The sequence below is a fragment of the Mus musculus genome, chromosome 5 (genome assembly GCF_000001635.26).
Source record: "Mus musculus strain C57BL/6J chromosome 5, GRCm38.p6 C57BL/6J".
NCBI classification, from domain to species: Eukaryota; Metazoa; Chordata; class Mammalia; order Rodentia; family Muridae; genus Mus; species Mus musculus.
The window spans coordinates 3,987,392-4,005,260 of record NC_000071.6 but is presented as its reverse complement, the minus strand read 5'-3'; the positions used below and the strand labels follow the sequence as shown (position 1 = coordinate 4,005,260).

Here is a 17,869-nt window from a genome sequence, read left to right as displayed (position 1 = left end):
GTGTTATCAAGGAAAGATAAAACAGTCTGATGCAGAGATGAAACACATGGGATGGGTTCAAAGGAATGCATGCTGTATACTATGACAGTAAAATCTGTTAGGCTGCTGCATGGTGGAGCAGTTGCTGTTACTGCAACACCAGAACCACGTTACCAGCAGAATGCACGGCATTTCTGCTCCACCTACCTTCCATGGGAGCAATCACAAACACATTAAGCTCAGTGCCTATGAAAACGGTATCACACACCGACGAGAAAGACAAACAAATCCTACTGCATTGTCACCACTGCGCCTGGGTGAGCCAAAGTCCACACTACCTGTGTTTGCGTACTGCTGTGGCGCAGCTCACAACACAGCTCCTTTCTTCCAGCTAGGGGCAGCTGCTTTAGTGCTTCCAGCTCCTCTAATAGAACCCTTTCTCTCTCTGAAACCACGTGTTCAGTATCTATGGAGGATTTCTAAATAAGAAAAAAGGTCATGAGAGAATATTGTTGGCGATAGGAGAAGAAAACAGAAACATTTGGCAGATTTCTTTTAATCCCTTGAGACCATGGGCTGCTTTTCAAACTGTGACTCAGATTCCATTACAAGGGATTAAAAGGCATATATAAAATTCAATGCAGAATTTGAAAAGTTAAAAAAGTTAATTAAATGTATAAAATTCAGGGATTTGTAGAGTTGAATTAATATTTTTATGTCAAATTTGCATTGAAAATTCAGAAGTCTGAACTCACAAAATACAGTGAAGAAAAGCAAGACTGAATGCTCCAGTGACTCCTATTTTATGCTCCAACCCCAAATTTGCCATTATTTTGAATCTGAAGGAACCCAAGTCAAGAATTCTCTATTTTAGTTTTCAAAATTAAATTTCGAGTTTTCATATAAGCTTTTCTGCAATGATTTTGTGAGTATATTTTATATAGCAACCGGTTAAGAATATAGTTCCCAAATACCAAGGAAAATGTAAATTTAGTTGAGAAAGGATTAAGGTGTTATATAAATTTGCAATTTTCAAATCAATGAAAAGAAACGTGCCACCCCAGATTTCCAACTGTGATTTACGAGGTGGTTAAAGATAGTGGGAGTAAACCTGTGAGCTTAGTTGGTGGCTCACTGAGGTGAACCTGCCTACGTCTACGGGCTGAGAGAACTACATGTGCAGGCACCAGCACAGGGCGGTCTACGCTGAGGAGGTCTCTGCTGTGCATCCTCGGCTACTACGTGACAGAGCAATGATTCCCGTTTTACTCTGCAATCCAGAAGGGAAACTACATACACGACGTCATGACGATGAGCACTATGAATCTGGGTCCGGTATGCCCTCAGGTTCTAACACTGTAGATGGCGTGTCTCTAATGGTAATATCTGTAACCATTTATAGATCCAGCAAAATAAATTTTAAGTTTTAAAAAAGGTTACGAAGTTACACAAAGTTCCTGTTATTTTAGTTGGGGAGAGAAGGGCTCCTCCATGCCAACCTGGGCTAGCTGCTCGTTGAGTCTCTTGATTTCCTCTTGGAGCTGCTCCTGGTCTTCCCGTTGCCTCTCCATCTGTTGCATGTGGGCCTGCCTCAACATTTCTGTTGCCTGCTGGTGTTCTTCATATTGTCGCACAAGTTCTTGCCGCATATCTTCCAACTGTTCATTTAAGATGAGCTGTCTAGAAGTATCCATACTTGACACCAACACCTCATCATGCATCTTTACAGGAAAAACCAAAAGTTCAGCCACACATGAACTATGAAAATGTGCCACTATTGACATTTTCATTGAGTATGAAAGCAATTCTATTACACCCATAGGACACCTGAACTTTTTTCATTATTAAATAAAGCTTAAATTAAAAAAAAAAACAAACAAACAGGTATTTCTTTAAAGCACAACTGAAAAACAATATGAAGTTAATTAACACAATGTGTTGTTTTTGAGGAGGTAAATATCTACCAGCAAGTTTAGCTAAGCTATAATTCTAAAGGAGAAAAATAAAGATATTCAATAATCCCTCTACTTTTAATGAAGCCCTGACTCCATTATTGTTTTCAACATTTTGTGGGGGAAAATGAAGATTTCTTTTTATCTTTTTTTTAAATACATATTCCAAACTTGTAAAGATATTTTCTTTATTTACATTTCAAATGCTATCTCCTTTCCTAGTTTCCTCTCCAAAAATCCCCTACCCATCCCTCCCCCTGCTCCCCAAACCACCCACTCCTGCTTCCCTGGGACTAAACCATCAATCAAAGAAAACACATGGTGGGACTCTTGTCTCTAGCTGCGTATGTAGCAGAGGATGGCCTAGTCGGCCATCTATGGGAGGAGAGGCCCTTGGTCTTGCAAAGATTCTATGCCCCAGTATAGGGTATATTTTTTTATCTTAAAATTATACTTAGGAAACAGGAAATTTTATTTATTAAATTTATATTAGATAACAGTTCTATAACATTCCAGAGAATTTCTTCATAGGAGACAATCATTTATCATTTTGACTCAGAACAAATCCACTCACTAATGGATTCTATGAGCACCCTTAAAGCGACAGTATTTAAGTCATTCTCCCACCACAGCTGCTGGAACCCAGAGAGACTGTCATGGGCATCTCAAAGGTTGTGTATTCATACAGACAGCAGTTTTATTTGATTATCCTCCTGAGTAAAATATAATCATACATTTGAATTCAAATTATTTTAGCAAAAGTAGAATTTATTTCCATCCATTAAAAACAGCTAACTGTTGAGGAAATAATTCTATTTGAAAGTACATAAAGAAAAAGAGAATTAGGACCTGGAGAGTAAAATGCATTAAATTATTCTTTTAAATAAGTAGCAATCTCCTATATGTTCTTGTATTTAACTGAACAAATCTTTCAGGCATAGACTTTGCCAAATCACTGGATAATCTTTAACTGAAACAAAGTTAAAAGAGGTGTAACTTACAGGATTTTATTGCTTAGACATTCAATACAATGCTTTCATTACATCTTTATTTAATTAACTAATGTCTGTATGTGGGTACACACGTCTCTGGGTATACACATGTATCTCTCTCTCTCTGTGCATGTGTGTGTGTGCGTGTGTGTGTGTGTGTGCATGTGTGCATGTGTGTGTGTGTGTGTGTGTGCGTGTGTGTGTGTGTGTGTGTGCATGTGTGCATGTGTGTCAGAGGACAACTAGAGGAAATCAGTTCTCTCCATCAATCACTTGAGTCTCAGATTGAACTCTGGGTGTCAGCCGTGAGGACAGGAGTCTGACCCACTGAGCCACCTCACTGGTATATACAATGCCTCTAAAGCAAACAGAATCTGTTTTATTTAATTGGCATTACTGCCATTTAACTAAGTAGTTTACCATTAATAAACTACAATGTGAGTCGTACGTAAAGGAGCTGACCTGACACTGTCTTCTTCCGTAAGCAACACTTTTGAAAATGTACTTATAGTGAAGAAACCATTTTTTGCTATTATAAATTTTTTGCTTTTTAAAAAATACCCCAGGAGTCATACTTACAGATTTTCTCACTATAAATGTTTCATCTTTGGAAAATATTTCTTCTGAAATAGCCAGTCCATGTTCTTCTGACTTTAGTATATCATCAAGGTCATCATGACTGGACAAAGGAACTGCTTTTCTATATTCGCCTAACTCTTTGCTAAGCGGTTTAAATTCTTCTTTAAAATTCTTGTCCGTTGCCTCAAAAGTCTGAAGACCAACTTGACTTTGTGATGTGATGTCATTTAATTGGTGTTTGTTTTGAGAACATAGAGTGTGTGCTTGTTCTGATTGTATAGTGTTTTCTTTCCCCTCAGATAATCTAGAGAGTTCCGTCTGTTGAGCAAATGCTATACTCATTGATACGATGACCTAAATGAATAAAACAAAGAATGCTTAAATACCAGCTGGAATTGAACAAGGAAGTTAAGACTATATACATTTTAAAAAGGGTGGCATCAACCCACACCCAATACTGCTTGGGTGAGCAAGAACTTGAGACTACATAGCCTAGGGGTTTGGGTAAAAACAAACACTACTGTTCTAAAAACAACAACAAACCAACAGTAACAACATACACCTAAACATAAAACCTGTAGCAATAAAATGACTCCTAGACATTCTGCTCTACTCATAATGCATGCCAGGCTCAGCCATCAGCAGAGAAGCTTCCTCCTCCTGCAGCAGATGGGACAGATACAGAGACCCCAGGATGACCGTACACAAAGAACATCAGCCCTAAACAAGATGTTTCCATCAAATCCCTCCCTTCAGAGGTCAAGGAACTCTGCCAAAGAAAGGGCAGAGTATAAGAGGAGAACTAGTCCCAGTTTTCTGAGAAACTGCCTTGTCTCCCATTCCAATGTGTTCAAGATTATCTCTCACTTTCTCTTCTGTGAAATTTAGAGTATTTGGAATTATGTCAAGGTCCTTAATTCACTTGGACATGAGTTTTGTGCAGGGTGATGAGTGTGGATCTATTTTCTTTCTTCTAGAGGTAGACATCCAGTTAGTGCAGCACCATTTGTTGACGATGCTTTCATTTTTCCATTGTATGGTTTTGGCTCCATCATCAAAACTCATGTGTCCATAGGTATGTGGGTATATTGTTGTGCCTTCAATTTGATTCTTCAAATTCAAGATTGTTTTGGCTATCCTGGGTTTTTTTGTTTTTCCATGTGAAGTTGAGAATTGCTCTTTAAAGGTCTACAAAAAGTTGTTTTGGAATTCTGATGAGGACTGCATTAAATCTGTAGACTGCTTTTGGTAAAATAACAATTTTCATTACATTAATCTACTGATTCATGAGCATGAGAGATCTTTCCATCTTCTGATATCTTCTACAGTTTCTTTCTTCAGGGAATTGAAGTTCTTGTCATGCAGATCTTTCACTTGCTTGATTAGAGCTATATTATTTGTGGCTATTGTAAAAGATGTTATTTCCCTAATTTCTTTCTCCATCCGTTTATCATTTTTATAAAGGAGGGCTACTGATTTATTTGAGTTACTTTTGTATCCAGATACTTTGTTGAAGGTGTTTATCAGCTATAGAAGTTCTCTGGTAGAATTTTTGGGGTCACATATGTATACTATCATATCATCTGCATATATTGATACTCTGACTTCTTCCTTTCAACTTGATCTCCTTTAATTGTCTAATTGCTTTGGCTAGAAGTTCAAGTACTATATTAAATAGATAGGGAGAGCATGGGTATCCTTGTCTTGTGCCTGATTTTAGTAGAAATGCTTTAAGCTTCTCTCCATTTAGTTTGATGTTGGATATTGCCCTCCTGTATATTGCTTTGATCACGTTTAGGTATGTACCCTGTATCAGGGAATTTCTCTAATACTTTTAACATGAAGGGTTATTGGATTTTATCAAAGGCTTTTCAGTGTCTGATGAGATAATCATGGGATGTTTTTTCTTTCAGTTTGTATGGTAGATTCCTTTGACGGATTGTCATATACTGAGCCATCCTTGCAATCCTGAGCTAAGCCTAAGCAATCTTGATGGATGAGGTCTTTGATGTGTTCCTGGATTTGGTTTGAGTGGATTTGGTATAATTGTATAACTGTATTTTGCTTCAATAAACGAAACTGGCCTGAAGTTCTCTTTGTTGTCTCTTTGTGTGGTGTACAACCAGGGTGACTGGTCTCATAGAATGAGTGTGGTAGTGTTTGTTCTGTTTCTTTCTTATGTAATAGTTTGAGGAGCATTTAGAATTAGCTGTTCTTGAAAAGTCTGGCACCAAAAACACCTGGCCCTGGGATTTTCTGATTGGGACATTCAATGACTGCTCCTTTTTCTTTAGGGGTTATGGGTTTAAATAGTTTAACTAATCTTAATTTAACTTTGGTAAGTGGTATCTGTCTAGAAAATTGTCCACTTTGTTAAGATTTTCCAATTTTGTGAAGTACAGGTTTTTGGAGTTTGAATGTCCTCAGTGTTAGTTGCTATCCCCTTTTTCATTTCTGATTTTGTTTATTTGGATACTGTCTCTTTGTATCTTAGTCAGTTTGGGGTGTGTGACTTGTTGATCTTCTCAAAGAACCAGCTCTTGGTTTCATTAAACTTTTTCTATTGTTTTCTTTATTTCAGATTCATTTTAGCTCTGATTTTGATTATTTCCTGTCTTCTATTGCTGTTTGGTGTGCTTGTTTCTTTTTTTCTAAAGCTTTCAGGTGTACTTTTAAATTGCTGATATGAGAAATTTCTAATTTCTTTAAGGAGGCACTTAGTGCTATGAACTTTCCTCTTAGGACTGTTTTCACTGTATCCCACAACTTTGACTTTGTTGTGTCTTCATCTTGATTGAAGACCCAGCTATACCACTCCTGGGCATATACCCAAAAGATGCTACAACATCACAAAAAGACACTTGCACAACTATGTTCATAGAAGCTTTATTTGTAATAGCTAGAAACTGGAAACAACCTACCCCTCAACTGAAGAATGGATAAAGAAAATGTGGTACATCTACAAAATGGAATACTATTCAGTTATTAAGAACAAAGACATCACAAATTTTGCAGGCAAATGGAAGGAACTTGAGAATATCATCCTGAGTGAGGGAACCCAGCCCCCAAAAGACATGTGTGGCATGTACTCACTTAAAAGTGGATTAGCCATAAAATACAGGTACCATGTTACACTCCACAGACCCAAAGAAGCTAAACAAGAAGGAAGGCCCAAGGGAAGAAGCTTGAATTTCATATAGAAGAGGGAATGAAATAGTCCTAAGAGGCAGATGGAGGGGGGAAATTGGGAGGGAGGGAGGGAGAGGAATGGGGGAGCTGTTCAGGATCAGGTGTGGGGAGGGACACAGGAGAGATGGCTGGATGGCCATGAGAATAAATGGAAATCTGCAACTGACAGGGTTGGGGGAGGGCATCTCTAAGACAAGACAGAGACCCGGGATAAGGGAGGCCACCAAGAATCGATGAGGGTGACTTTAGCTATGACTCAAGTACATTGGGGATATAGAACCTGAACCCCAGTGGAGCAACAGACACACCATATGACCCGCAAAACTTTCAACCCAAAATTTATCATGTCTACAAGAAATGCAGGCATGGGGCATAGAGCAGAGACTGAGGGAAAGACCAACTAATAACCACAACAACTTGAGACCTATCCCATGGGCAAGCACCAATCCCTAACACTATTAATGATACTCAGTTTTGCTTGCAGACAGGAGCAAGCTGTCCTCTGAGAGGCTCCACCCAGCAGCCAACTCAGACAGATACAGACACCCACAGCCAAACAATGGCTAGAGTTTGGGGACTCTTATGGAAGAACAGGAGGAAGGATTGCCAACTCTGAAGAGAATGGAACTCCACAAGAAGGCCAACAGGGTCAACTAACCTGGACCCTTTGGGCTCTTACAGACTGAGCCACAACCAAGGAGCATACTGAAACTGGACCAGGCCTCCCAGTTCATATGTAGCACATGTGCAGCTTGACATCCATGTAGGTCCCAAACAACTGGAATGGGGGCTATCCCACAGCTGTAGCTTGTATGTGGGATATGTTCTTCTAGGTGGGCCACCTTGTCTGGCCGCAGTGGGAGAGGAAGCGCCTAGCCTTGCTGAGACTTGAAGTGCCAGGGTTGGGGGATACCCAGGGGAGCCCCAACTGCCCAGAGGAGAAGGGGAGGGTGAGGGGGTAAGACTGTGGGAGGGGGTGACTGGGAGGGGGCAGTAAGTGGGATGTAAAGTGAATAAGTAATAAATAAATAAGTGTGTAAGAGCCAGAGGGGATGGAGGACACCAGGAAAATAAAACCCTTCTAAGTCATGAACTCACAGCGACTGAAGCAGGTCCTTTGCAAACGCATTATAGCCCTCCTATTCAGCGTTGTATGAGATTTTTGAATGTGGGGACCAGGTGGTCTTGCTGATTACTGTGCCTTCTCCTGGGCTCCTTTCCTCCTGCTCATTTGTTTTGTCCAATCGATTAGTTTTTGTTTTTACCTTATTGTATTTTATTTTATTATTATCCTTTAGAAGCCTGTTTGTTTTCTAATGAGACAAAAAAGAATGGATCTGGAATGGTAGGTAGGTGTGGAGGAACGGGGAGGAGTAGAGAGAGGGCAAGCTATAATCAAGATATATTATGTGAGAAAAAAATCTAATTGCAATAAAAAGAAAAATGCCTGGCCTCGTAGTTTTTAAGTGAAAAAATAAAATAAAATAAAAACCAACAACAGAAAAAACCCCTATCATAAAGTCAAGGACAAACTCTCCACAATGACTGTCCACATATTTAAGGTACAGTCGTCCTAGATTAAACAAAGTAAAGATTTTTCTAAAAGCAAAAGGTGCTCAGTAAAAAAGTCTAGATAATAAAATTTTAATTATTTATTTCTTCCAAGAAAATTTGCTTTAAATTTAATACTTTGTAAGTGCTTCTCTTTCTGTTTGCATATAGATTTAAACAGATACAGGTAAAATGACCACAAGAATGTGATCATTTTCTAAATTATGGCTTGGTCACAGCTTATCTATAGCAAATATATTTCTGATTCAAGAAATATATTTTATTATAATATACAATGAATTTGGTCACACAGATTTATTATATGTATACATATATTCTTTTAATCAATTCTCTATTGGTAAATACTACGTAAAATTGGGTTTCACTTTTTTGTTGTTTGGTTCTTGGAATAATGTTATGAAGCCCAGGCAGACCTCAGACTTACTATTCAGTCCAAGCTGTCCATGAACCTGTAATCCTCCTGCCTCAGTCTTCCGTGGCTGGACTTACAAAAGAACACCACTGCACCTGCATGGTTCCATTATACTATTCTAAGTAGCACTATGATGGAGTCTTTATAATTATGTCATCATGCACGTTCTTTCTTATCCCACAAGAAATTCCTAAAGCAGGAACTAAGTTTGGTGGACTGGTAAAGAGGATATATAACATATATAACTTTCCTTCTCCTCCTCCTTCTTCTATTTTTAAACTTTTGAATTCATATTAATTAATCATTTTTGTTTTTCAAGATAGGGTTTCACTGTATAGCCTAGCTGTCCTGAAACTCTGTAGGACTTTCCACTACAATTATGATCCAGATCACTGCCAATTTCCCCCAGTACAGGTTCTTCAAAACTCTGGCAAGGTCTTGAGCCTTTGAGAACCAAACGTCCCATAGCTGTCTATCAAGTTCTACATCTACAGACCTTCTATAGTGAGTACAGCTGACTGTCATCTACTCAGGATGAGAGCATGCCTGGGGTCAGAATCTTTTCAGATAGTACCTGGCTTTCAGCTTTCAAAAACTGTGGTCTAGCCAAAACAACTGAGCTCTGATTTTATCTGCCTTGCACATGGTTGTAACTAGACTATTCCTTTCCAGATGCTAATTTCTCCAGATGTTAGCTTGTTTTTAATAGAAATAATGCTGATAATGGCTACACCAAGAACAAGAGAAACATATCCAATATGTTCTTAAAATTTGTATTATTTCGTTCAATATTCATTATAAGCTATAAGGTGAATCTTATTAATGGTCCAATATAATGAAAGAGGAAACTAAGGAAGAAATGAAGATGCTAAACGAGAGTACATGATATGACTGCAAAACACAAAGCAAATAGATGACGGAAGGTGGGTTTCAGGTCTGCTTTCCTCAGTTCCTTTTCTAACATCAAACTATATCTGAATGGACCTGTCAAGAACTAAAACTCTATTACTAACTTCAAGAATAACTGTAGTATCAAACTACAAGACCACAAAGTTTTAGTGTAAAACAATTAGAAATCATATTAAAGGCCATGAGTTCGAGGCCAGCCTGGTCTACAAAGTGAGTTCCAGGGCAGCCAGGGCTATACAGAGAAACCGTGTCTTGAAAAAAAAAAAAAAATCAGAGATTTGAATCAAATTATGTTCAACTATAGGCAGAACTCAAGCCCCTTACTTGCTTCTGTCCCGGGAATGTCATGGTATACCCCACCTACAGAATTAGACCTCTTAGATGGCTATCCTTTCCCAGAAAAAAACAGCTATGGTAATGTTCTAGGCAGGCACCTGGAAAGTATGCCATTGTAACAAGATGTGAAGAGAGAAAAGAATTAGTTAAATAATACAACTTAGTAAAACTGCCAGCATTTTTTAAAACTGATGGTCAAGTCCTTTAAAATGGCTTTTGCTTTAATTCTCTGAATTGTATCTGGCCTCCATCTTTGTCTATCCACATTAAAAATACAACACAAAAAAGGAAAATAATTCACAATTGCAAAAAAAAAAAAAAAAAAAAAAAAAGAAGGTGGGGGGGAGAAGAGGTGAGGTCGTGGTGGTACATTGCTTTAATCCCAGCACTCAGGAGACAGGCAGTCAGACCTCTCTGTTTTTTTAGGCTAGCTAGTATACAGAGTGAGTTCCAGGACAGCTAGGCTATACAGAGAAACCATATCTTGAAAAACAAAAATGATTAATATGAATTTAAAAGTTTAAAAATAGAAGAAGAGGAAGAGGAGGAGGAGGAGGAGACAGCAGCAGCAGCATTATTGAGATGGGCTGGGAATAGAGCCCATGGTTGACTGGTGATCATGTAGCAGGCATGCAGCTCTGGGCTCGGTTAACAACATCATAAAGAACCAAGCACAATGGCAGATGCCTGTAATTTCACCACTCAAGGAGATCAGAAATCCTGACAGAGAGATTTTGAGTTCTGCTATAATAGACAATGCCCTACCAACCAACTCAGCAACAACAAGAGAACGACAAAACAAAAACCAAGCAACAATGCAAGATGGAAGACAGAGTAAACTGTTGGCTCTCTAGCTCTCTGTTGTTCCGTTCCCAGTGTGACTTCATGGAGAATGATAGAAATATTTCCTAAGAGAGGGCTGGCAACATTTACAAAAGATGTCACTCCAAAGATGAATTGTAAGAACTGCAATGGACTGAAAAGTTTCAAAAGATATTAACTTTTTATGCCCTCAAAACACATGACAAGAACCTTCAGCAGAACCAAGAAAAATCACAAAAGATCATAATGCTAACTTGAAAGTTTTGACATAAATCTCTGTCAACTTTAATAGTCAAGAACTTCATAGTCAAGAACCTTCTTTTATGGGCAAAAGGAAAATACATTTTTAAAGTTTAAGCTTATTCCCAAAAGATCATCAGAAACATAAATTAAAAATATCTTTCAAAAAGCAGGAAAATGATCCTAAAATGAAAGTCAAAGATGCGAGAAAAAATTCGAATTTCAAACAATTTACAAGTCTGGGGATGTTGCTCAATAGTTACCCAGCATGGTTCATCCCACCACATTAAATAGGAACAGTAAATTATACAAAAATACAAAATATTTCAGAAGAAATAATATAGGTGTCTAATAGACAGCTTGTCCCATTGCTGTGACTGATATACCTGACAGAAACAAAATAAAGAAGGAACTATTTCTTTTTTTTGTTTGTTTGGTTTTTTTTCAAGACAGGGTTTCTCTGTGTAGCCCTGGCTATCCTGGAACTCACTCTGTAGACCAGGCTGGCCTCAAACTCAGAAATCCACCTGCCTCTGTCCCCCAAGTGCTGGGATTAAAGGTGTGTGCCACCACTGGAACTATTTCTTTTAGCTCTTAGTTCCATGATTGCTTGGCTCTAGGTGCTTGGGTAGATCATCGCGATGGCCAAGGATGCGACCAAAGCTGTTTACATCACGGCAGACATAGAAGCACCTGCTATCCTGTCTAGGCTTCCAGCCCATAAGACTACATCCAGAGTCTCTGCAGTTACCCGCTCTGGAAATATCCTCAAACACCCGCATCGTCACCAACCTCCTAGGTGACTCTACATCTAACCAATCTGACAATGAAGATACATATAAATGCTAATCTACATTGTGGCGCAACACTAGGCACACTCGGGCCACATCCCGCAAGCTCACTGCACCTTCCCTCCCTCCCAGTGATGACAGAACTTTCTGCACCAGCTGGTCGCTCGGCAGGGGCTGTAGATGCAGTGCTCATTTGATCCTCACAATTACTAGTATCTCTTTTTACACCAAGAAAATTGACTAAGTAAGTTAGAGAACTTTCCCAAACTTCACAAATTTAAAGTTTAACATGTCCAATAGCAAATCTCATGTTAACCTTGAGACTCTGATATAACATTCGATCTGAGAATCATTGTGGGTACAAAGTACAAGGGAAGACTTGAATTTCTAGAAGAATCACACAATGATTCAGCCACAAGCCATGACTCACTTTCACCTTCATCTCCAAGAACTATTTATTCTGCTCACACACTAAATGAGAAAGTCCTCACAGCCTAGAGATCTCCTGGGTCTTCATCTAACATGAACATCTCATGCATTTTCTCTATATTTTGTCAACTGTCTTCCTGTTAGAAATCCATATCCTCCAGTTCTTTACTTTTAAAATGGAGCAAATAACTCATAATTCAATGTTTCCAAGAGTAAATGAAAATGAATACATGTACTCTAGAAAGAACTACTAAGATAAAAGAAATGAAACTGTAATTGCAACCTATGGTATGGTTAGTACTCAAGAGACTAAAAGATGGATTCTGAGTCCCGGAAAGAAGAGTCAAAGACGAGCAAATGCCACACTGACTGACTGGCCTCCTTCCCTCAGACAGGCGCTAAGCTCATGGTGTCTTCTCTTGTTGTGTAAAGCTGCCATGCACAGTTACCTCTGAGCAAAGGTGATAGATATACAGAGGACTGGACCAACTGCCTTTCTGTCCTAACTTCAACCATTTTTAAGGAAGGCCAAACTCATTCATAAAGAATGTTAAAACCAATAATAGACACAGAATATTCCACTTAAAATCAATTATAATGCCAGGTGCAGTGGTGCAGAATCTGGTAAGAAGCAGCAGGAAGATGATGGGTTGGGGCTGGTCTGGGCTAAAAAGCAAGACTTTGTCTTAAAAAAGAAAAGGAGAGGAAAGGAAAGGGAAGGAGAGTGAAGAGATGGAAGGAAACAAAGCAAAATATTTACAGTTGATACTATTAACTGACAATTTAAAAGTAAATTATAATAGGAAACTTATGAGGTATAGATTTATAGGTTTTATCTATTCCACACCATCAATTAAACTCTACCTGTTGAAGGCTCCGGGGAGCAGGGAGGCTACCTTCCACACCTACTATACACCCACCTTAGCTATTTCTTCTTCCAGTCGTTCTTGATACTGTTTTTCCATCAAGTTAACCATATTTGTTTCTTGCCTCACTTCGAATCTATCAGAAAACTACATGAAAAAGCAAAAGATGACATATTATGTATACAAAAAAATCTTTTTCATTACATATTTTCTTCATTTACATTTCAAATGCTATCCCAAAAGTTCCCTATACCCTCTCCCCCACCCTGCTCCCCTACCCACCCACTCTCACTTCTTGGTCCTGGCATTCCCCTGTACTGGGACATATAAAGTTTGCAATACCAAGGGGCCTCTCTTCCCAATGATGGCCGACTAGTCCATCTTCTGCTACATATGCAGCTAGAGACACAGCTCTGGGGGTACTGGTTAGTTCATATTGTTGTTCCACCTATAGGGTTCCAGATCCCTTCAGCTCCTTGGGTGCTTTCTCTAGCTCCTACATTGGGGGCCTGTGATCCATCCAATAGCTGACTGTGAGCATCCACTTCTGTATTTGCCGGGCACTGGCATAGCCTCACAAGAGACAGCTATATCAGGGTCCTTTCAGCAAAATCTTGCTGGCGTATGCAATAGTGTCTGTGTTTGGTGGCTGATTATGGAATGGACCCCCAGGATGGGGCAGTCTCTGAATGATCCATCCTTTCGTCTTAGCTCCAAACTTTGTCTCTGCAACTCCTTCCATGGATATTTTATTCCCTATTCTAGGGAGGAATGAAGTGTCCACACATTGGTCTTCCTTCTTGATTTTCTTGTGTTTTGGAAGTTGGTATACAAAATATCTTATCACCAATTTTTAATCTCGTTCTCTCAAAATGTTTCTAAAACAATATTTCTTAGCAAATTTCTGGATACTGTTAACAGAAAGTAGATTTCTATTACTTTTAATTAAAAATATTAATTCTAATTATTCTACTAAATTATACTTACTACTGTAAAAGAGAGAAAGACATATACTTATAACTAACAATTCTAAGGCAGGTTATTAAGGGAACTTAAAATAAGACTATGTAAATATGTGTTTCTCGTGAGTTACATGTCAAGCTGTGATAGCATTTCTTCCTCATTCTTTTCCTTTTTGGTATTTACTTACATGGTCCAATTTCCCACAAACATGAATACATTTCTGTAAGTGTGACAAACACAATCATTTTCTAAAACATAAACATTCTTAGCATCAAAGAATTTAACAATTATGTGAACTTTTTTAAAATGGGTCATTTGTTTTTAATGTGCTTATCTTCTGAGTTTGTGTGTGCATGTGTGTGTCACTGTGTGCAAGTAAAGGTCAAAAACTTCAACCTGTGCAAATGAGTCTCATCCTTCTACTATGTTTCTTCTAGGGATCAACACACTCAGGTCTTCAGTCTTGAAGTGCCTTGGCCTGCCAAGCCGTCTCCTGTTCTTTCTGAGTCATCTCAGGCTAAGGGTACAAATCTAGGCAGGGCAGATGGTCACAGTCCAGTGGGCTTGGCCTTTTCTTGCTTCTCTTTGCTGCTTTGGCTGCTGCTGTTGAAGGCTCTGCCTGCATTAGTCCTTGTACTCCTGGTCCATAACACCTTCTTCCTCATCACCAGGTTTGTTGTGACATTTCAGCCCTTCTGTTCAGGCTTCAGCTGGAACACAGTCCTATTAGCGTCAGGGTGCTACCCAGCTTCTCTATCCACAAATTCTGCTGCTGCTCCAAAATGATTATATCTACCACGGCTTGGGGATTCAGACAAATGAGCTCGCAGGTACAGTCTCCCTCAGTACCTTCTACTCCCAGTCCTGGTGTTGCTTCCAACAAGTTTGTACAGTTTATTCTCCAGACTATCAGTTAGGCTCAGAAGCACCAGGGACCAACATGCTGGTGATGCCCCTTACTCTGCCCAATCTCCAGCATATTTCAGAAGGAACAGAGCTGTAGTCCATGCACATGGCCTGAGAACAGATGGTGAGGTATATGCTGAGCCTCACCTAGTCCCTAAAGCCATTAGTCCCTTCTTGGAAAAGTCCCTGCTCTGCTTCCTGGGGCAGGGTCCAAGCATTTGGAAGCTGGGATGTCCTTTGCATATCACAGGTCTTCAGCAGGTGGTACAGGTTATATTGGACCACCAAAGGCCATGTATGTGCCTGTAGTACTGCCCAGTCACATCATCAGAACACAGAAACTTTGCTAGTGGCTCCTTCACCTCCATGAAGACAGTGTTATTAGTGTGCATGAGATAGAGCTTACATCTTTGTAAGATTCTGAACCATGACTAAGCAGTCCAGCCCACGAATTTAGAACTATCATGATCTTCCCTGATGATTCATTCACAGGGGTCAGAAAATGGTCCCTGAAGCTATGGTCAGGAGGAAGTGGAGGAATTTACAAGGCATTACATAGTCACAGTGGAGCACAATGCCCTGATTGTCTGTCACAGATGTAAAACCAGTGGTTCTGGGCCCCAGTGAGCAGTGTTTCCATGATGTTAATCTTATATGCAAAGGTTTTTTGGTTTTTTTTTTTGGGGGGGGGGGGGCTTGGTCTCTCAAATCCAGACAGCCGCAGATGCAGATGTCCTTCTAAAGCCAGTTATGAGAGTTTCCAGTGGGAAGAGTCCAAACTGCCACAACGTGCTCAAGCCGATGTGAATGGCAGCGCTTGCAGCATCCACAACCCCAATGTCAGCCCACAGCATCTTGCTGTCTTCCCCAGCTTCTCCTTCCACAAACCAGGGCTCCTCAGCAACTGACAGCACAGACTAACATTTGCCTTTTCTTCCGGAGTTTCAGGCACTTCACATTCACTTTGAGTTTTAGACTTCAAATGTGGAAGCTTTTGAGATCTGTCACTATGACAGAACTGCCAGGCCATCTCCACAGGGGCAGCGATGTGGCCTGCAATGGGTCCTGGGTCCCACCCAAGGTTGGCTTGCTTTGTTACGAGGGCTTCTTTGGAACCTGGGACTTCTTGGAACTGTCATTGCTTCCGACCTCTGGTTATGGGCTCCCTGGTCCTCTTCTTCAGAGACAACACCGAGAAGGACTGCCGTAGGCAGAGAGGCCTCTTCCGTCTAGTACCTCCTCCTCCGTTTCTTTCTCTTGGCCTCATGTTTGTCTTCCTTGCATAAGATACCCCTGCTGGGCCTGGGGGCTGACTCCATCTCACACACAGAACAACAATAATTTCATCCAGATAAACAATCCTCATGCATACAGGAGATACAGAAATTGGCTTGATGCATAGAATGAGAAAGAGTAATGATTTTTATCTTCTCTAACTGCAGATGCTGCTGAGAGTTCTGTTGCTGGAGATCTGAAGAGTGGAGCAGGGTGCTCCTGTGTAACATGTGCTACACAGAGCTTTTATAGAAGGTGTGGCCTCTGCTAGATGAGGGCACGCCCATCACCGCAGCACCAGCACCCTGGACCTTGGGGATCCCCAACACTGTCTGAAAGATGGCCTGTCATGCTTCCTACATAGGAAAACAAGGCTGAAGTGAGTGCCTACATGCAGTGTGTGTGTGTGTGTCTGTGTGTGTGTCTGTGTGTGTCTGTGTGTGTGTCTCCATCAAAAGACATATGTTACAATAATAAAGAAAGAGGCCGGCCAGAGAACCCGACAGCTTCTGGAACAGGCGGAAGCACAGAGGCGCTGAGGCAGCACCCTGCGTGGGCCGGGGACAGCCGGCCACCTTCCGGACCAGAGGACAGGTGCCCACCCGGCTGGGGAGGCGGCCTAAGCCACAGCAGCAGCGGTCGCCATCTTGGTCCGGGACCCGCCGAACTTAGGAAATTAGTCTGAACAGGTGAGAGGGTGCGCCAGAGAACCTGACAGCCTCTGGAACAGGCAGAAGCACAGAGGGGCTGAGGCAGCACCCTGTGTGGGCCGGGGACAGCCGGCCACCTTCCGGACCGGAGGACAGGTGCCCGCCCGGCTGGGGAGGCGACCTAAGCCACAGCAGCAGCGGTCGCCATCTTGGTCCGGGACCCGCCGAACTTAGGAAATTAGTCTGAACAGGTGAGAGGGTGCGCCAGAGAACCCGACAGCTTCTGGAACAGGCGGAAGCACAGAGGCGCTGAGGCAGCACCCTGCGTGGGCCGGGGACAGCCGGCCACCTTCCGGACCAGAGGACAGGTGCCCACCCGGCTGGGGAGGCGGCCTAAGCCACAGCAGCAGCGGTCGCCATCTTGGTCCGGGACCCGCCGAACTTAGGAAATTAGTCTGAACAGGTGAGAGGGTGCGCCAGAGAACCCGACAGCTTCTGGAACAGGCGGAAGCACAGAGGCGCTGAGGCAGCACCCTGCGTGGGCCGGGGACAGCCGGCCACCTTCCGGACCAGAGGACAGGTGCCCACCCGGCTGGGGAGGCGGCCTAAGCCACAGCAGCAGCGGTCGCCATCTTGGTCCGGGACCCGCCGAACTTAGGAAATTAGTCTGAACAGGTGAGAGGGTGCGCCAGAGAACCTGACAGCTTCTGGAACAGGCAGAAGCACAGAGGCGCTGAGGCAGCACCCTGTGTGGGCCGGGGACAGCCGGCCACCTTCCGGACCGGAGGACAGGTGCCCGCCCGGCTGGGGAGGCGACCTAAGCCACAGCAGCAGCGGTCGCCATCTTGGTCCCGGGACTCCAAGGAACTTAGGAATTTAGTCTGCTTAGGTGAGAGTCTGTACCACCTGGGAACTGCCAAAGCAACACAGTGTCTGAGAAAGGTCCTGTTTTGGGCCTTCTTCTTCGGCCAGGAGGAGGTCCAAATACAAGATATCTGCGCACCTTC

The 17,869-nt window shown here is 41.6% G+C and overlaps 1 protein-coding gene and 1 pseudogene across 12 annotated transcripts in view; both read right to left on the bottom strand.

The window, feature by feature from the left end:
* Positions 1 to 17,869, bottom strand: part of Akap9 (A kinase (PRKA) anchor protein (yotiao) 9) — a 152,469-nt gene that overhangs the window by 74,944 nt on the left and 59,656 nt on the right. For 9 of the 12 annotated variants that reach the window (XM_006503521.4, XM_006503518.4, XM_006503520.4 and 6 more), the window contains 4 exons: positions 13,123 to 13,215; positions 3,503 to 3,856; positions 1,479 to 1,700; positions 318 to 458 (listed from right to left, as the gene is read on the bottom strand). In XM_006503521.4, coding sequence (XP_006503584.1) covers positions 318 to 458; positions 1,479 to 1,700; positions 3,503 to 3,856; positions 13,123 to 13,215 — 810 coding nt within the window. The remainder of the gene's footprint in view (positions 1 to 317; positions 459 to 1,478; positions 1,701 to 3,502; positions 3,857 to 13,122; positions 13,216 to 17,869) is intronic. The other 3 variants (XM_006503522.4, XM_030254032.1, XM_006503524.4) reach the window with 2 other exon arrangements.
* Wdr46-ps (Wdr46 retrotransposed pseudogene) lies at positions 14,556 to 16,256 on the bottom strand (annotated as a pseudogene).